Raw genomic sequence first — 19613 nt, 5'->3', positions numbered from 1 at the left:
GGGATGTAACTGGAGGTCCAGGTAAGAACATTGGGACAGTACAGCCCCCTCTCTGACATCCAAAGCATCGGCCTGTGCAGACAGGGGGGAAGCCAGGGTGTTGTAACCCCGGATAAAGCAGCGATAAAAGTTGACAAATCTCAGGAAATGTTGCAGTTGCATTCTGGACATGGACTGGGGCCAATCCACCACCGCTCTCACCTTCCCGGAATCCATCTGTACACTCCCTGCAGCAATGATGTAACCTAGGAAGGGGATGGTGGAGCAATGGAATTCGTACTTCTCTGCTTGCACAAAAAGCTGGTTCTCCAGGAGGCATTGGGAGAACCTGTCGGATGTGGAGCACGTGTTCTTGGGCAGAGCGGGAGCAAACAAGGAAGTCGTTGAAGTAGACGAAGATGAACCGGTTCAACATGTCGCGGAGAACATCATTCAACAGAGCCTAGAATACAGCAGGGGCGTTGGTAAGACCAAATGGCACGCCAGATACTCGTAGTGGCCGCTGGCCGTGTTGAAGGCAGTCTTCCACTCGTCCCCTTCCTGTATCCACACCAGGTGGTAGGCATTCCGTAGGTTCAGCTTGGAGAACACGGTGGCCCGCTGGAGCGGCTCGAAGGCCAAGTAGATGAGTAGTAGCGGGTAGCGGTTCTTCCCTGTGATGTCGTTGAGGCCCAGGTAGTTTATGCACGGGCGCAGGCGAAGCAGAAGGAGGGATGAACCCTGCAGCTAGGGAGTCCTCAGAGAGTACAGTCGTTCCCGAGGTGGAGTGGTGCCTGAGAGAAGGTTGATCCCGCAATCATAGGGTCAGTGTGGCGGAAGCGAAGTGTCCCGGGCCTTACTAAACACCTCCTGGAGGTCCTGGTATTCAGTGGTAATGGCGGAGAAGTCCTGGGCAACTTTCGAGCCCCCAGGAAGAGATCCTGGGGCAGGCTATGCTGACTTCAGGCAATGAGCATGGCAGAATGGGCTCCAGCCCATGATGGCACCAGAAGACCAGTTAATAAGGGGATTATGTCGCTGGAGCCAAGATAATCCCAATACCACAGGAACCTGAGGAGACTTAATAAGCAGGAATTAGAACATCTCACTGTGGTTCCCTGACACACGTAAGTTGACGGGGGTGGTACTGTGGGTGACCTGGCCTATAGAGCGCCTGTCCAGCATTCTAACGTCCATGGAAATGGAAGGGCTGAGTGGGGATGTCCAGATCGGATGCCAGGGTAGTGTCCATAAAGCTCTCATCGGCCCCAGAGTTGATGAGTACCCGGAGAGATTGTGACAGGTTCCCCCACAGCAAGATGGCATGAACAGGAATGCCAGTAAGGAGAGAGGAAAAGTTATCCGTATGACCCACCAGAGTACTTGCTACTACCGGTGAGCCTGGTCTTTTAGTGGACAGGTGGCCACGAAATGACCAGTAGTCCCGCAATACAGGCAACTCTTCGTGTGAAGCCTGTATAGCCGTTCGGCTGGGGACAGCCTAGCTCTGCCTAATTGCATCGGTTCGGGGAAGAGGTGAATTGGCAGACTTCGGAGACTCTCGGGGGAACTCGGGTAGCCTCAGGTTCTCTCGGCAATAGAGCCGTCGGGGACTTCCAGGATGTCGAGGCGAGGTGGACGCCTTGGGCAAGCGAGTGAAATCGAACCTCCTCTCCTTCCCTTGCTCCCGTAGTCTCCCATCGATCCGAATGGTCAAGGCGATGAGTGAGTGGAGATCAGTCGGTAGTTTCCGAGCTGCAAGCTCGTCCTTTACTTCCTCCGATACTCCGTGTAGGAACATGTCGAACAGTGCTTCTGGGTTCCAGGCACTGTCAGCTGCCAACGTGCGGAAATCCACTGCATAGTCTGCCACACTGCGGGAGTCTTGCCGAAGCTGGAGTAACTTCCGGGCAGCCTCTCTCCCAGACAATGGAGCATTGAAAACTTTCTTCACCTCCACGATGAACTCCTCCAGACTGAAATATATGGCCAACTGCTGTTCCCATAATGCCGTAGCCCAGGCGAGAGCACACCCGGACATCAGCGTGATGAGGTATGCTATCATCTTACAGCGGTCTGAGGGGAAGGAGGAGGGCTGCAGCTCGATGATGAGGGAACACTGAGCGAGAAATGTCCGACAGGTGCCCGACTCTCCATCGAAGTGTTCCGGGGGAGGTAAGCAGGGTTCACGAGAAACCGGGGTGGCGGTGCTGCTAACAGCCGTGTTACTGAGGGGCTGGGAGGGTACCCTTGTGGTAGGCTGACTAACAGGCAACCCGCGGAATTGCTCCAGCAATGTGTCCAACGCTTGGTTATGGCATTCGGCCAAGGTCTGGAACCCTTCCACAAGACCATGAAGCAACTCCTCATGCCTTCCGTTGGTGGCTCCTTGGGAGGAGATGGTGTTGCGGAGCTGGTCCGAGTCTGCTGGGTCAGTCATGGCCAGTTCGTACTATCACGTTTAGGGAAGACCCAGATGCAGACAGTGTCGAAGTAACAAAAGTTTATTACTAGAACAGGGGCAGGCAAACGACAGGTCAATGGCAGGCAGAGGTCAGTAATCCAGATCAGAGTCCATAAGGTACAGAACTGCAGGCAGTCTCGGGGTCATGGCAGGCAGAGGTCAATAATCCAGGGTGATGTGACAAGGTACAGAACGGCAGGCAGGCTCAGGGTCAGGGCAGGCAGAATGTTCAAAACCGGGAAAACTAGAAAACAGGAGCAAGGGGAAACCCGTTGGTAGGCTTGAAAAACAAAACAGGCAACAGACAAACAGAGAACACAGGTATAAATACACTGGGGTTAATGGGGGATATGGTGCGACACCTGGAGGGGGGCGGAAACAAGCACAAAGACAGATGAAACAGATCAGGGTGTGACAACAACATTATAATACAGCAAAACAAAGCAATACATGTAAAGGAAAAGTACACAATAATGACAAATGGCAATGGAAATAATGTTATTAGTATTTATTTAATATTAACAGCTGATTTTCCAGAGGGAATCGAAAAACCAGAAACCCATTTAAAGCTAATATGAAGTAAACAGGATTGTTTTTCTCTACCCATGTTCTTAACTGACTTGCCTAGTTAAATAAATAAATAAATAAATATACCGTATATATATATATATATATATATATATATATATATATATATACACAGTGCCTTGCGAAAGTATTCTGCCCCCTTGAACTTTGCGACCTTTTGCCACATTTCAGGCTTCAAACATAAAGATATAAAACTGTATTTTTTTGTGAAGAATCAACAACAAGTGGGACACAATCATGAAGTGGAACGACATTTATTGGATATTTCAAACTTTTTTAACAAATCAAAAACTGAAAAATTGGGCGTGCAAAATTATTCAGCCCCCTTAAGTTAATACTTTGTAGCGCCACCTTTTGCTGCGATTACAGCTGTAAGTCGCTTGGGGTAGGTCTCTATCATCTTCCACCGCCCCACCTTTATTTAACCAGGTAGGAAAGTTGTGAACAAGTTCTCATTTACAATTGCGACCTGGCCAAGATAAAGCAAAGCAGTTCGACACATACAACAACACAGAGTTACACATGGAGTAAAAGAAACATACAATCACTAATACAGTAGAAAAATAAGTCGATATACAATGTGAGCAAATGAGGTGAGGTAAGGGAGGTAAAGGCAAAAAAAATGCCATGATGGCGAGGTAAATACAATATAGCAAGTAAAACACTGGAATGGTTGATTTGCAGTGGAGGAATGTGCAAAGTAGAAATAGAAATAATGGGGTGCAAAGGAGCAAAATAAATAACTAAATACAGTAGGGGAAGAGGTAGTTGTTTGGGCTAAATTATAAATGGGCTATGTACAGGTGCAGTAATCTGTGAGCTGCTCTGACAGCTGGTGCTTAAAGCTAGTGAGGGAGATAAGTGTTTCTAGTTTCAGAGAGTTTTGTAGTTCGTTCCAGTCATTGGCAGCAGATAACTGGAAGGAGAGGCGGCCAAAGGAGGAATTGGCTTCGGGGGTGACCCGAGAGATATACCTGCTGGAGCGCGTGCTACAGGTGGGTGCTGCTATGGTGACCAGTGAGCTGAGATAAGGGGAGACTTTACCTAGAACTTTTAAGAACTCTTGAGATTCTGCAGAAAATATTTTAGCATAGTCAGAAATGCTACAAAAGGTAGGACATTGTTGGTTTATATTGGGCAGAAATGTGCACGTGAGAGCGGTAAAATTGTGAATTTAATAAAAACCAGGGCATAAAATTAACTTTTTGGTCCAGCAGCCAAAATATTTTATTTTTGAAAAAACACAAAAAAAGCGTTTAGCGTGATTGGTAATGTTTCTAAAACAATACATGTATTACTAATAAGAAGTAATATGGTATATTGTTTAATTTCAAAATATCAAAAATGTCACATGCCCTTTAACGGTGGGTGGTTACGACTGTGGTAATGCAAATCGAGTCACATTTGTGCCTGTGAGACTGTGTCTGACTAGTACTTAGAGGAGTTGTCTTCCCTAGCAGTTGAAACTCAAACATAGAAAAATAACCTAGCTTGTGAACCAAAGATGCCGCCGAAGAACATGGCTGACGTTTTACATTCTCCCAACCAATTGTGGATTTAGATATTCTTTTTGCGTTTTGTGTAAATTAAACTTATTGTTTACATAATGTTGCTGCTACCGTCTCTTATGTCCGAAAAGAACTTCTGGACATCAGAAAAGCAATTACTCACTACGGACTAGAATAAACTTTTTCCTTTAACGAGTCTGACGAGAAGGATATCCTGCTTTCACTGGAACAGGCCCAGATCCATGCCTTTTGCGTGAAGAAAAGACGCCGGAAAAGGGGACGCAGATCGGAGATCCTTCTGAGAAGCCGGAGGCTAGCGAGTAAACTCCCAATGCATTTACATTTACATTTAAGTCATTTAGCAGACCCATTCTCCTTGCTAATGTGCAATCGTTAGAAAATACAATTTATGACTTACTATTAAGATTATCCTACCAACAGTACATTAAAAACTGTAACATCTTATGTTTCACCGAGACATGGCTGAACGAAGAAACGGACAATATAGAGCTGGCGGGATTTTCCATGCACCGGCAGAACAGAGACGCTACCTCTGGTAAGACGAGGGGTGGGGGTGTGTGTCTTTTGTTAATAACGACTGGTATGCAATGTCCAATATTAAAGAAGTCTCGAGGCATTGCTCGCCTGAGGTAGAGTACTTCACGATAAACTGTCGAACACACTATCTACCAAGAGAGTTCTCATCTGTATTATTCGAAGCCGTCTATTTATCCCCACAAAGTGATGCTGGCACTAAGACTGCTCTCAACCAACTCTCAACCATAAATCCTAGACCACCTTTACTCATCACACAGAGATTTATACATTTGGCAAATCTTACCACAATTATATCCTTCCTGCTTACAAGCGAAAACTAAAGCAGGAAGTACCAGTGACTCGCTCAATACGGAAGTGGTCAGATGACGCAGATTCTACACTACAGGACGGTTTTGCTTGAACAGACACAGGAAACCATCTACTGTATGCTGCTCTGTACCATCACTCATTCATATATCCTTATGTACATATTCCTTATCCCCTTACACTGTGTATAAGACAGTAGTTTTGGAATTGTTAGTTAGATTACTTGTTGGTTATCACTGCATTGTCGGAACTAGAAGCACGAGCATTTCGCTACACTCGCATTAACATCTGCTAACCATGTGTATGTGACAAATAAAATTCGATTTGATTTGATTTGAAACAATCACCCACAACTCAAACGTGAAACCAGGCTACCTAAAGTATGGTTCTCAATCAGGGACAACAATTGACAGCTGCCTCTGATTGAGAACCATACCAGACCAAACACAGAAATCCCAAATTAAGAAAAAATAACATAGACAACCCACCCAACTTACGCCCTGACCATACTAAAACAAAGACATAACAAAAGAACTAAGGTCAGAACATGACCGTACCCCCCCCCCCAAAGGTGTGGACTCCGGCCACAAAACCTGAACCTATAGGGGAGGGTCTGGGTGGGTGTCTGTCCGCGTTGGCGGCTCTGGCGCGGGACGTGGACCCCACTCCACCATAGTCTTTGTCCGCCTTTTAACCCGCCTCCTTGGCCTCTTTAAAGCGGCGACCCTCGCCGCCGGCCTCGGACTGGGGACCCTAGCAATGGGTGCCAAATGGACGGGAGATTCCGGCAGCTCCGGAGTGGAGGGCGATTCCGGCAGCACCGGAGTAACGGACGGCTCTGGCAGCTCCTGACTGACCGGCGGATCTGGCAGCTCCTGACTGACCGGCAACCCACCCAACTCACGCCCTGACTATACTAAAACAAAGACATAACAAAAGAACTAAGGTCAGAACGCGACACCGCCCCAACAGATCCACAGATGACGCAATCTCAATCGCACTCCACACTGCCCTTTCTCACCTGGACTAAAGGAACACCTATGTGAGAATACCATTCATTGACTACAGCTCAGCGTTCAACACCATAGTGCCCACGAAGCTCATCACTAAGCTAATGACTCTGGGACTAAACACCTCCCTCTGCAACTGGATCCTGGACTTCCTGACAGGCCACCCCCAGGTGGTAAGAGTAGGCAACAACAAGTCTGCCACGCTGATCCTTAACACTGGCCCCCTCAGGAGTGTGTACCTAGTCCCCTCCTGTATTCCCTGTTCCCCCACGACTGAGTGGCCAAACACGACTCCAACACCATCATTAGGTTTGCTGATTTCACAACAGTCTGATCATCGACAACGATGAGACGACATATAGGGAGGAGGTCAGAGAACTGGCAGTGAGGTGCCAGGACAACAACCTCTCCCTCAATGTGAGCAAGACAGAGCTAATTGTGGACTACAGGAAAAGGAGGGACAAACAGGCTGTAGTGGAGCGGGTAGAAAGTTTCAAGTTCCTTGGTGTCCATGTAACGGATGTGAAACGGCTAGCTTAGTTAGCGGTGGTGCGCGCTAAATAGCGTTTCAATCGGTGATGTCACTTGCTCTGAGAGCTTGAAGTAGTAGTTCCCCTTGCTCTGCTTTTGTAGAGCGATGGGTAACGATGCTTTGTGGGTGACTGTTGTTGATGTGTGCAGAGGGTCCCTGGTTCGCGCCTGGGTATGGGCAAGGGGACGGTTATACTGTTACATCCACATCACCAATGAACTATCATGGTTCAAACATACCAAGACAGTTGTGAAGAGGGCACAACAAAATATTTTCCCCCTCAGGAGACTGAAAAGATTTGGCATGCGCCCCCAGATCCTCAAATGGTTCTACAGCTGCACCATCGAGAGCATCCTGACCGGTTGCATCACCGCCTGGTATGGCAACTGCTCAGCATTTGACCGTAAGGAGCTTACAGAGGGTAGTGGGAACGGCCCAGTACATCCCTGGGGCCAAGCTTCCTGCCATCCAGGACCTATATAATAGGCGGTGTCAGAGGAAAGCCCATAAAATTGTCAGAGATTCCAGTCACCCAAGTTATAGACTGTTTTCTCTGTTACCGCACGGCAAGCGGTTCTGGATCGCCAAGTCTAGGACCAAAAGACTCCTCAACAGCTTCTACCCCCAAGCCATTAGACTGCTGAACAATTCATAAAAATCTCCAACAGACAATTTACATTGAAACCCCCCTCACCCCCCACCCTCTTGTACACTGCTGCTACTCTCTGTTTGTTTGTTACCTATGCATAGTCATTTCGCCCCCACCTACATGTACAGATTACCTCAACTAGCCTGTACCCCCGCACACTGACTCAGTAACGGTGCCCCCTGTATATAGCCTCGTTATTGTTATTCTTATTGTGTTACTTTTTATTATTACTTTATACTTTAGCCTACTTGGTAAATATTTTATTCTTCTTGAACTGCACTGTTGGTTAAGGGCTTGTAAGTAAGCATTTCACGGTAAAGTCTACACTTGTTGTATTTGGCGCATGTGGCAAATAAAGTTTGATTTAATTTGAAACCATGTAAATAGTCAAGGAACAAAAGATCAACATTTCACTTCCGTAGACTTTCGTTTCAAGTAAATTAGACCAAGTTTTGTGCCTGTGCGCAGCGCTTCTAAAAATGAATCTTTCTTTCACTTAGCTTTTCACAGCCTCCAGCCAGGTAATTTTGCAGCACGAGGTGGAATAGGCTATATAGGATTCGTAGTTCTTTGACTTTGTGCGATTAATTTACCAGCTATGAAACAAAACAACAGAAATACTTTGAAAACAGCTACTGCAGCATTTATTTTACTACGTGGTCATACTTGACTATTTTTATTCACAGATGCGAGTGAAATGCTCGCACTGTGGAGTCCTGACCAAAAATAGAAATAGATATCTTACACTGCCTAAATCTACCCAAATCTGGCAGGTGACAGTGTTAATTTTAGGCCCTGATAAAAACTGTTGCACCTACAAACTTGCGTAGAGGGCACGTCACTGTTTTCTGGGCTTCCAGCTTCATTTCACTCACTCACTCTTCTTCTACTCCACCGTGTGGATGTAAATGCCTAGCAGAGTGTGTATCTGTCATTCTTTCATTGGCTCCATGTCCATCCATCCACCTCACCCCGCTGGAGCTCATCCAAGCCCCCAGCTGTCTCTCAGACAGACATCATAGAACATCGTCTTGGAATCTTGGAAGAAGACTCTCCCCTACCTTAGAAAAAAATACAGAAACCTGGTCATTCCTCAAAAGCAGACCATTTAACATTTCTGGAGGGTGGCGTCGAGTGTCTGCCTCTTTTTAGCTCTGGCATGTTGTTGGAGCAAAGGCTATGCCCGCTCCACCTCCACTGATGCAGAAGCTGGAGAGGGCACAAGGCCTGACTGTTGGCCCTGACGCCAGGCCTATGTGGGTAGCTGGGTGTTTGGGTTGGTGTGGGGGCAATGATGTACCCACCTCTGACTCTCCTTTCCATACCACTGGCCCTAACACACTCTCACTGGAGCAGATGTAAATGTTAATCTCTTATTTCAGTGTGAATGGAATTCATGTGAGTCACAGGAGGGAGTTTTGGGCACTGGGCGCTCTATGTACACACTCTATCTGAATCATAGAGGCTCAGATTTCCTAGTTGTGTTGTTTCCCATCAGATTTGGGAACACCGCTCTCCTCTGCTGTGAGGGTAAGACAACCCAACCAACAGCCTTGGCCTGTAGTTACCCAGTGGTGGTGGTATGGGACCCCCATGTATCTGTTCACTCACAGGTTGGACCACCAGCAGCTCAGACCACACAAACAGAGCCACAGCTCCACAGGGATTCTGGGTAATGTTGTAGAACGCCGGCCCCGTCACAAATAACGAGCACCTGCTTATTAAGCACAACCCTTTGTGTCAACAGTCCACACCGACAGACAGCTATTATCTCACGCATGGTTCCTAATTCTGGTTTGGCTCTCGCTATACACAGTATGTAATGTTTACATGTTCGGCTGTAGCTCACACTCACCGACCCAGCAAGCTACTGCTGCGGCTGCTGGTCTGTCTGTCTGTCACTGCTGAATGTGAGTGCCAGAGCAGAGCAGACTAGGCAGGGAGGGCAGGGCAGCTTGCATAAGAATCACTCAGACAAGACCGTGCAGCACAGGTCCAAGGAGGAACATGCCAGGTGGTGATACTGATCAGTGGCTCACCCTCACTCTCACCACTGCTTTACCCAAACCTGCTGCTGCTGTCGGCTCAGAGTAGGGCCGGGTGGGCGCTCCCTCGCTCTCTTTCATCAGGGTACACATTAAGCTCTATGTATGGCCACGTATTGGTAGCAGACTGAAGAGAGGCCCGTCTTCCTTGTTGTAGAGCATGTTTTCTTTGCTGCTTAGTCCCAGAACATTGTGTAACCTATGGCGCTGAACCAGGGCCAGGCAGAAGTGGGCCATGCCATTGAATGGGTGAAGCAGCAGCAGAGCCGGGGATGAAAGCCATTAAGGAGGCCCTTCCGTTGAGCCACAGGTTCTAAATGCCTGGAATGTCGGTGTTCTGAGAAAACCACAGGATTCTAAAGAGAAGCCGTCCACTACCCTGAGTCAATGGGACAAATGCACGGAATGGGCATATTCCCTGCTTCTTTTCTGTGACATTTTAAAATGCCCAGAGTGTAGGGCTATGAGGAGTGGTGATGGTTGGAAGGGTTCTGAAATCCCCCTAGTTAAAGGCTGTGTAATCCCACCTTTACCCAGGGACAAAGAGACTGCAACAAAGCAAGCTTCCATTAGGAAGAGGGGCCCCACATCAAGAACAAATTGCTCGTGACGAACACTCAGCCTCACTGGTCTTGTGCAAGCACACTGCTCCGACAAGTTAAGTCCACGGGAATGAAGAGAACAATTCACTCCAAGGTGCCCTCTCCCACCTGTGCAAACAGTGCAGTTCCGGGCTCAAGTAGGTAAAGAGCACACAAACAGGGTCCACGCAAGATGACATCTCGCTGACCTCCAGCGGAGTGGGGCCTTTATCTAAACCAGGGTGAGGAATGTTTGAACACCCGCCGCTAACCTTTGTGTTTTTTATGCCTCCACTATAAATACCAAACACTTCTCTAATAGCCGTGCTCAAGCAATACGTTTCAAACCAAATGCAGCTCATTAACTGCCTTGTTTACGTAAAGTTCCATTCCCCTCACGCGAAACACCACAGACTTGTTTTAAGTGCACACGTTTAACAGAGATCACAACTACAAAGAAGACTGGGACCTACTTCAAAATAAACATTAAAAAAATATGGAGTGAGAGATACAAAATGAGGTTTGGCAAGCTGTGTTCATGTGGACTTGTAAGAGCCGGATGTTAACACATTGGTTTGTGCACCACACACTCTGAGATCTGCCACAATGAAAATCATGTTCAAATCTAATAACGAAGCTTTATGGAGCCAGAGAACACACACAGTCAGGAGCATCAGCCAAGCTGTCGGTTCCCAGGCCAAAAAATAAGTACATTAAAATACAATCGCAAACGGGGTGGGCTTGTGTTAACTTTGAATGGGAGCATGTGTGTTGTAAAATGTAACTGTGTAACACCTGACAAATCCTTTAGCAGTGTCATCATGGTGGACAACATGCTTGTATAGGCCAGGCCCACGGTAATGGTTTGAGTTCCCTCCATCTACAAAATTGACAACAACAAAAAACAGTTTTCTTCTATGCTTGACCCATGAAACATAATTTAAAACATCAGCCACATTAGCATTATATTATATCCTTGCTGACATCAGTCGCTGTAGGGTTGCAATGCTACCAGTAATTTACCAAAGTTACCGGAATCTTCAGTAATTTTGTAATTAAATGTCACAACCTGACCATAGAAAGCTTTTATTTTCTATGGTAGAGTAGGTCAGGGCGTGACTGGGGTGTTGTTCTAGTTTATATTTTCTATGTGGTGTTATAGGTTTATTTGTATTTATTTGTTTATTTATTTGTATGATTCCCAATTAGAAGCAGCTGGTTATCGTTGTCTCTAATTGGGGATCATACTTAAGTAGCATTTTTTCCACCTGTGGGATATTGTTTATGTTTAGTTGCCCGTTAGCACTGCATTGTTAGTCACGTTTCGTTTATTCTTTATTTGTTTTCTCTTGGCTAAAGTTTCACTTCAGTCTTTAATACATATGTGGAACTCTACATACGCTGCGCCTTGTTCCGACCATTATTACAAAAGATGTGACATTAAAAGAAAATCAAACTTTGGAAATGTATACTTGAATAACTTAAAATAACATTGATTAATATACAGTATTAATTTATTATATCGGTGTCCATATTGTCCATGAGTTTCTAGTAGATAGACCATATGGTTCAAGAGAAAATAGCCAAATTAATGAAAAAAAGCATTTAATCAACAATGGAATTATTTTCATTTAACTCTGCAACTTCCAACTATTGGAACTACTTCCAACTGCCAAAACATTCCCAACAAATACATATTGAAATAGTCAAATAAATCTTAGTTTGTAAAAAAATATATAGAAAGGATATTTCATGCTGAAACCCTCATATTAAACACCAATGGTATTCACTGTTTATGGTTTATATTTAGGACAGTGCTTTACAGCTTTTTAATTCTATTTCTTATTTTAAAATCATGTAATTGAATTATGTCATATATTTTATATGTGATAAATCCACACAGAGGGCCAGAGATTATAACAGACACCTGTGATAATCTGAAGTAACCAAAAGGGCCACTAGATGTCTTGTAATAGATTACATCAAATCTCGTAGTTTACTGGTAAATTTGAACGTTTCCATTAATATACTCTCCCTTTGCAACCCTAATCATTCTTCTGAAACAGTCAAGTCCTCGGTGTGAAGACTGGACGGGCATCTGATACTGTTTAACTGTGTGCACACGTTCAACCCTGCACAGAATCAGACATCCAGCTGGAAGAGGTACTAGCAAATAGCACTCAGATGGATCAGGGAAAGAGATGAGCACTGATGATGTTCTGAAGATAAGGGAGCTACAGAGGAAAACTGACAGAACACTGTGGACTCATCACAGATATAATTGGATTTTTACTCAACAAGTGGAATTGTGTCAGACTTGAGCTGCTGTCCATCAAAGGCTGCTGAGGCCAACCCAGTCTCCAGTCTCCAGTTAGTCCCCATTGCTCCAGCAGAGGCTGTGTATAATCAGCAGCCAGGCTTTGTGATAAGCAGGAGGCCTGCAGTGCCACATTATCCACCATTATCTGCCTAATGAGCTGGAGGAGCATGACACCTGGTGAGAGAGGCCCACAGCAGTGATAGGGAGCTCTGTTTAGTACTACTACAGCCCCAGAAGACTTCATCACTGAGTGTACTAAGTAGTAGACCACTGCTTATTGCAGCATTGACAGGATGGATGACCTGAACTGGACATAAACAGCCACAAGCCAGGCTTAATTTCCTGGCCTATCAGTTGAATCCAATAATCTCGTATTTATTAAGTTGTTACAAGGTTGTTTAGGGATCTTGAGTGGCCAGAAGGCCTTTCTGTGCTGTGAGGTCTCTGAGAGGAGAGGCCATGGGCCATGACACAAAAACTCCCTCACCGTGCAGTATGCAGCATGTTACTATGTCTCATTTAACACCAAATAGACTCCTCAAAACCATTTTCAGATTGAAAGGCTTAAGCGCAAGGCGGATTCTTTGATGGATGTCCAAGAAAGAAAAAAGGAAAAAGAAGAAGCATGTGGCTGTCGCTGAGTCTGAGATAGAAACACTGTTTCTTCAGAGAGTTGTGTGCTGCTGAGTGGAAGTGCATAAATCAAACGGCTTCCGACTTATTAGCTTTTGATACGGTCTGCTTGACTTGGTCATTCAAATCGGCTCAGAGCCAAGCCAGCAATCACCAGGCCCATCTGAGCATGCACGTCCGGCAGACGGCTGGCTGGTCCTGGAGCTGTGATAGCCCGGCACAGAGCCATGACGCTGGGTGAGAGAACAGGTGAGCACCGGGGGGCTGGGCTGAACTGCATTGGGCAGTTAGCACCTTAGCACCTGTGGGAGGCTCACTCACAGTCAATGCGTATCTATGGTATCCCATCCAAGGTGCCTAGCTCCTGCATCGCTCTTCATTCATTGAGGGCCGGCCAACATGAACTTGTTTTTATCAGCGACAAATCGCATGCATGGTGCCTGGACTTTCTCTCGCGAGCCCTGCTTATAGCACTCTTGGGAGTCATAACTTTGAATAGTTGAGTATACCTACCGTGAAAATGGGAAAACTGAACTTTGGATTAAACCTTCATTGCGAAACTGGAAACGCTGTATGATAACAGTTATGTCAAGCACACTCATGCAGATAAGTGGAAGCCCTTCAAAAAATTACTTTCTCTGCTGGGAGAAAAAAAATCTCAATGAAATTAGGATTGTCAATTTTTGATCTGACCCACCGGAGTAACAAGAGGCATTTGTGTATCAGGCTAGCCCAGAACAATCCCTAAAACTGAGAAGAAACCCAATAGGCTGCATCTCTCACCTGGATCACAAGCAACACTTTACAATGCACCCATTCCAGACTCAGACGTCCCACATGACACCTTTTATCTACATTGCCAGAGAGAGACACACACTGCATAACGTCCTGGGCTCTGACATGGCATTCCTAGGATAACTCCGACAAGGCAGAAAGGAAAGGAGCAATCTAAGGACAACACAGATTGTGTGTGTGTGTATTTCCTTCTACCACCCACCCACTCCAGCACACATACACACACACAGCCACACAATGTGAAAGAAGTGCAGTGAGCAGATACCAGGGTCAACAGAGAAAACAATGGACTGATTACTCCACAGAGTAAGGTCAAGATCTATCTGATTTGCCCAGCAGTCTTGTGGTGGTGGTGGCCTCTCTGAATGTGATCAGGTAGCTTTATTTACAGCCCAACCTGGATGATGATAGAATAAAACCATGAGACACAATAGTTTGAGAATTCTAAAGTAGGGGCCAACTTTTAAAACATATCACAGGTGTCATACTGAACTGAATAAAATGTTGTTGTTTTTTAAACGGTCAAGAAATCCTTGAACCTGATTTCGAAACATTTGCATCACACTCAAATCCACATAGTCAATTAATTTCCATATTAACATCAAAAGGGAATTCCAGTAGAATATATATTACAATACAAAATAAAATGTTGTTTCAAATCAAACAACCAATAGCCATTCCCCTTGGACTGGGCTCGTTGCATGTTGAGCGCAGTTTCTATTTCCTGCCACTATGGGGACATGGGACACACTCTTTTCATGCCACTTCGATTCAAAGTGATTTTCGAAGCAGGTTAGGAGAGCATTTTCACTAACCCTAACCCATTTCCTAACCTCAACCTCAGTCTCCTAACCTGCTAAAAAAACTCACTTCCGTATCGAAGTGGTGTGAAAAGAGTGTTTCCCATGGGGACATTGCAATGCCAGTGACCCTGAGTCTAGTACAAGTCAGCAGGGTATAATAGAGGATCACAGAGGCCTGGCAAACAACTCCTCGCTGCATAAAGCAAGACTTCTTCCCCTGGTTTACACACACAGCCCAGTAGGTGTCATCAGCCCTGCTTTGATGTACGCTAACTGCTCTTCAACTTGGCAGGAGATACAAACTTATGCACCTCTAAATTCCTGCAACGATTCCAAGAAAAGGCATGCTTGTTTGGTTTCTGACGGCCTCCCTCCGCTGATGCAAACTGGGCTTCTTCAAAAGCCACATTTATGTGCAGCCCCATGGTCTGTGTTTTGTCTGTAAACACGGCACAGGGCCACTCTCTCTGGGTGCGCAGTTAATCATTAAACACATTACAACTGAGAGGATTTTTTTGTTTCTGTTGACCTTAGGGCAAATTTGAATGTGGGGTTGGAAGCCAAGTAGAGTTCACAGAATTGTTAAATAAATTCCTGTGAATTAAACATGTGATAGAAGAGGTCACTCTAGGTGGAGTGTAGACTCTGTCTCTCAGTGTTGCAGACACAAACATTCTCAAACAAATTCACTGACAATAGTCTGTGGAAACAGACTACAGTGCCAAAAAAATAACGTTTAAAAGATTATATTATCTGTCAAAAATGTGAGTCACATATGTATTATTCAGATTTTCATATGGATATCCATTTTCATAAGTATTTGTACATCAATGAGGACAGACGAAACATGATAACTCTTTCCACATTTCATTGGGTTATTTGCGGGACAATGTTACAATATAGTAACACTACAGTAAGATAATAAGCAGTTTATCTTACCTCTAGCCTCGCTTGATGTTAGAATCATTAATATCACTGTACACACAGCCAGACATCCGTCCTTAGAGAACATTTTCAGCAAACTGCAGTTTGTGTCTGTTCTGAAGAAAATCGGCAAAATAGAGAATTCAATGACAAAAGTACCGTATAACATCAAGAGACTTGATTGAGTTGACCCAATGACGTTTAAATTACATAGCCACACTGACATAATTTAATGATCATACACACGCAATTTGAGTGAAGAGCGCAGATTAGTGGGCATACTCACGTGTTGTCCTCTGCCAGGCAGATGCTTTCCACAAAATGTTTGTAAACACAATGGTTCACTGTAAAGTCTGACGTATTAATCAAATGTCTTGTACAATAAAGTATACTGGTATTCAGGTTATCCTCCACGCGGGAAATGTAAATACAATTTACTTCAATATCATATCAATGACATCGCGGCAAAATACTGTCTAATAAAACGTTTAACAAACAAATTTGTTCTCGCAAAAAAAGGTAAATAACAGGTAGGCCTAATGGTCAAGTTTTCGGGTTTACTTCTTTTTCGGGCTTACTCCTCTCACCTCATCCCTGGTGTGCCCTTCTGCATCATTTTGCCATGAGGAGCAGCGTAGAAGTTTCCAAGAACAGATGTGGAATTCCATTGGCCAATCATGGACCGGATCGAGCTCTGCTCCTCATGGACAGCGTTGCGCTGCAGCAAAGCACGGGCGCCCCCCTCCGGGTCGGGTCGATTCAATTCATGTGCAGCACACATGACCTCTACAGTCCTGTCCGAAAGTTTTGAGAATGACACAAATATAAATTTTCACAAAGCATATACTCCAGAATGTTATGAAGAGTGATCAGATGAATTGCAATTAATTGCAATGTCCATCTTTGCCATGCAAATGAACTGAATCACCCAAAAACATTTCCACTGCATTTCAGCCCTGCCACAAAAGGACCAGCTGACATTATGTCAGTGATTCTCTCGTTAACACAGGTGTGAGTGTTGACGAGGACAAGGCTGGAGATCACTCTGTCATGCTGATTGAGTTCGAATAACAGACTGGAAGCTTCAAGAGGGTGGTGCTCGGAATCATTGTTCTTCCTCTGTCAATCATGGTTACCTGCAAGGAAACACGTGCCGTCATCATTGTTTTGCACAAAAAGGGCTTCACAGGCAAGGATATTGCTGCCAGTAAGATTGCACCTAAAGGGGCCTCCCAGGTGGTGCAGTGGTCTAGGGCACTGCATCGCAATGTTAGCTGTGCCACCAGAGACTCTGGTCGTGGCTGGCTCTGTCGCAGCTGGCCGCGACCGGGAGGTCCGTGGGGCGATGCACAATTGGCCTAGCGTCGTCCGGGTTAGGGAGGGTTTGGCCGGTATATCCTTGTCTCATCGCGCCCTAGCGACTCCTGTGGCGGGCCGGGCGCAGTGCGAGCTAACCAGCTCGCCAGGTGCACTGTGTTTCCTCCAACACATTGGTGCTTCTGGCTTCCGGGTTGGATGCGCGCTGTGTTAATAAGCAGTGCGCATGGTTGGTTGGGTTGTGATTCGGAGGACGCATGGCTTTTGACCTTCGTCTCTCCCGAGCCCGTACGGGAGTTGTAGCGATGAGAAAAGATAGTAACTACTAACAATTGGATACCACGAAATTGTGGAGAAAAGGGTGTCAAATTCAAAACAAAAAAAAGAAATTGCAAATATTGACTCTTTGCATCAACTTCATGTAATTGTCAATAAAAGCCTTTCACACGTATGAAATGCTTGTAATTATACTGCAGTATTCCATAGTAACATCTGACAAAAATATCCAAAGACACTGAGGCAGCAGACTTTGTGAAAATGAATACATGTCATTCTCAAAACTTTTGGCCATGACCCGTACACACGGTATCAAATCAAAATGTATTGGTCGTGTATACATATTTTGCGGAATGTTATCGCAGGTGCAGTGAAATGCTTATGTTTCTAGCTCCAACAGTGCAGTAACACCTAACAATACAAGACAATACACAAAAATGAAAAGAAAGAATTGAAGAAATATCAGAACAAGCAATGTCAGAGTCCAGAATATAAATATATACAGTATATATGTAAATAATGGTGTATATAGACAGTATATGAATAGAAAAGGCATGTACTGCAGTAGTTATATAGGATCAGCCTTGACTAGAATACAGTATATATACTGAACAAAAATATAAATGCAACATGTAGTGTTGGTCACATGTTTCATGAGCTGAAATGAAAGATCCCAGAAATGTTACATTCGCATAAAAAGCTTATTTCTCTCAAATGTTATGCACAAATATGTCTAGATCCCTGTTAGTGAGCATTTCTCCTTTGTCAAGATAATCCATCCTCCTGACAGGTGTGATATACCAAGATTAAACAGCATGATCTTCACACATGTGCACCTTGTGCTGGGGACAATAAAAGGCCACTCTAAAATGTGCAGTTTTGTCACACAACACAATGCCACAGATGTCTCAAGTTGAGGGAGCGTGCAATTGGCATGCTGACTGCAGGAATATCCAACAGAGCTGTTGCCAGATAATTCAATGTTAATTTCTCTACCATAATCCACCTCAACATTTCAGAGAATTTGCCAGTACCTCAAACTGGCCTCACAACCACAGCCCACGTGAAACCACACTGCCCAGGACCTCAACATCTTGCTTCTTGTCCTGTGAAATCGTCTGAGGAAGGGGTGTGCTGCTGAGGAGTATTTGCCCTTTTGTGGGGAAAAAAAACTCATTGACTGGTTGGGTCTGGCTCCCCAGTGGGTGGGCCTGGAACCCAAGTGGATGGGCCTATTCCCTCCCAGGCCCACCCATGGTTGCGCCACTGCCCAGTCTTGTTAAATCTATAGATTAGGGCCTATTGATTTTATTTCAATCAAATGATTTCCTATGAAATTGTTGCATTTATATTTTTGTTCAGTATACATAGGAAGTGGGTAAACAGAGTGACCAGTGTTCAATGATTATGCACACATATAGGGCAGCAGTTTTTAAACGTGCAGGGTAGAGTACCGGGTGGCAGCTAGCAACAATGATTAAATCCAGGGAAGTTTTGCGGTGACTAACATTCTGATAGCCTGGATAGGGCGTTTTTCTCCTGTCACTTGGTTCCAGCTTTGATGCACCTGTACGGGTTCCGCCTTCCAGACAGTTGCGGGGTGAACATGCTGCCAGCGATGCGTTGGGCTGACCACACCACCCTCTGCAGAGCCCTGCAGTTGCAGACGATGCAAATGCTGTACTATGTGGCAACACAGCCCAACATGCTCTCGACTGCATCTGTATAAGTCCCTACGGGTTTGAGAGGCAAAGCCTCAATTTCTGCCTCCTGAGTTGAGACTGTTGTACCTTCACACCATCTGTGTGGACGGATGATTTCAGGTTGTCAGGGATGTGCACACCTAGGAACATGAAGCGCTTCACCCTCGATGTAGACGGGGTGCTCTCACTGCAGTTTCCAAAAGTCGAAAATCAGCGCTTTTGTGTAATTGATATAGGTCATTTCCTGGCACCACTCCACAACTGATCCTTGTAAGTAGTATGTTGGTGTTCAGGCCTACCAGTTAAACGTCTACAAAGTGGATATATATTTAGAATGTAAGTCCTACACAATATGTATAACTTCGCTGTGTATATAGTCTACATTCTCCCGCCCCTAGATAGGGATACATGGCAGGCAAATTAGATTGACAAAAGGGTGGGGGTCAGAACAGGCTGTTCAGCTAGAAATAGCCCATGTAGAAAACATGCAGAATAGGCAATTACATCAGCATCATCCATTCAAATGTATCTGTAACAGTCAGTTACTCAACATGGCCCTAGTTTGGTTATATAACAAGCTTCCATCAATGTAAGAACTACTGTTCTTCACTATAACCATCAG

The 19613-nt window shown here is 45.1% G+C and overlaps 1 protein-coding gene across 2 annotated transcripts in view; it reads right to left on the bottom strand.

The window, feature by feature from the left end:
- LOC118375332 (fibroblast growth factor receptor-like 1) overlaps window positions 1-16330 on the bottom strand; it is a 57626-nt gene extending 41296 nt beyond the window's left edge. The window contains exons 1-2 of one of the 2 annotated variants that reach the window (XM_035761843.2): window positions 15982-16330; window positions 15711-15811 (exon numbers count right to left, since the gene is read on the bottom strand). In XM_035761843.2, the coding sequence (XP_035617736.1) occupies window positions 15711-15783 (73 nt within the window). In that variant the 5' untranslated portion in view covers window positions 15784-15811; window positions 15982-16330. The remainder of the gene's footprint in view (window positions 1-15710; window positions 15812-15981) is intronic. The other variant, XM_035761852.2, reaches the window with a different exon arrangement.
- Window positions 16331-19613: the final 3283 nt, after the last annotated feature.

This window comes from Oncorhynchus keta, chromosome 4 (assembly GCF_023373465.1).
Source record: "Oncorhynchus keta strain PuntledgeMale-10-30-2019 chromosome 4, Oket_V2, whole genome shotgun sequence".
NCBI classification, from domain to species: domain Eukaryota; kingdom Metazoa; phylum Chordata; class Actinopteri; order Salmoniformes; family Salmonidae; genus Oncorhynchus; species Oncorhynchus keta.
Note: the sequence above shows the minus strand (reverse complement) of the source record. Positions and strands in the feature narration are given on the sequence as shown.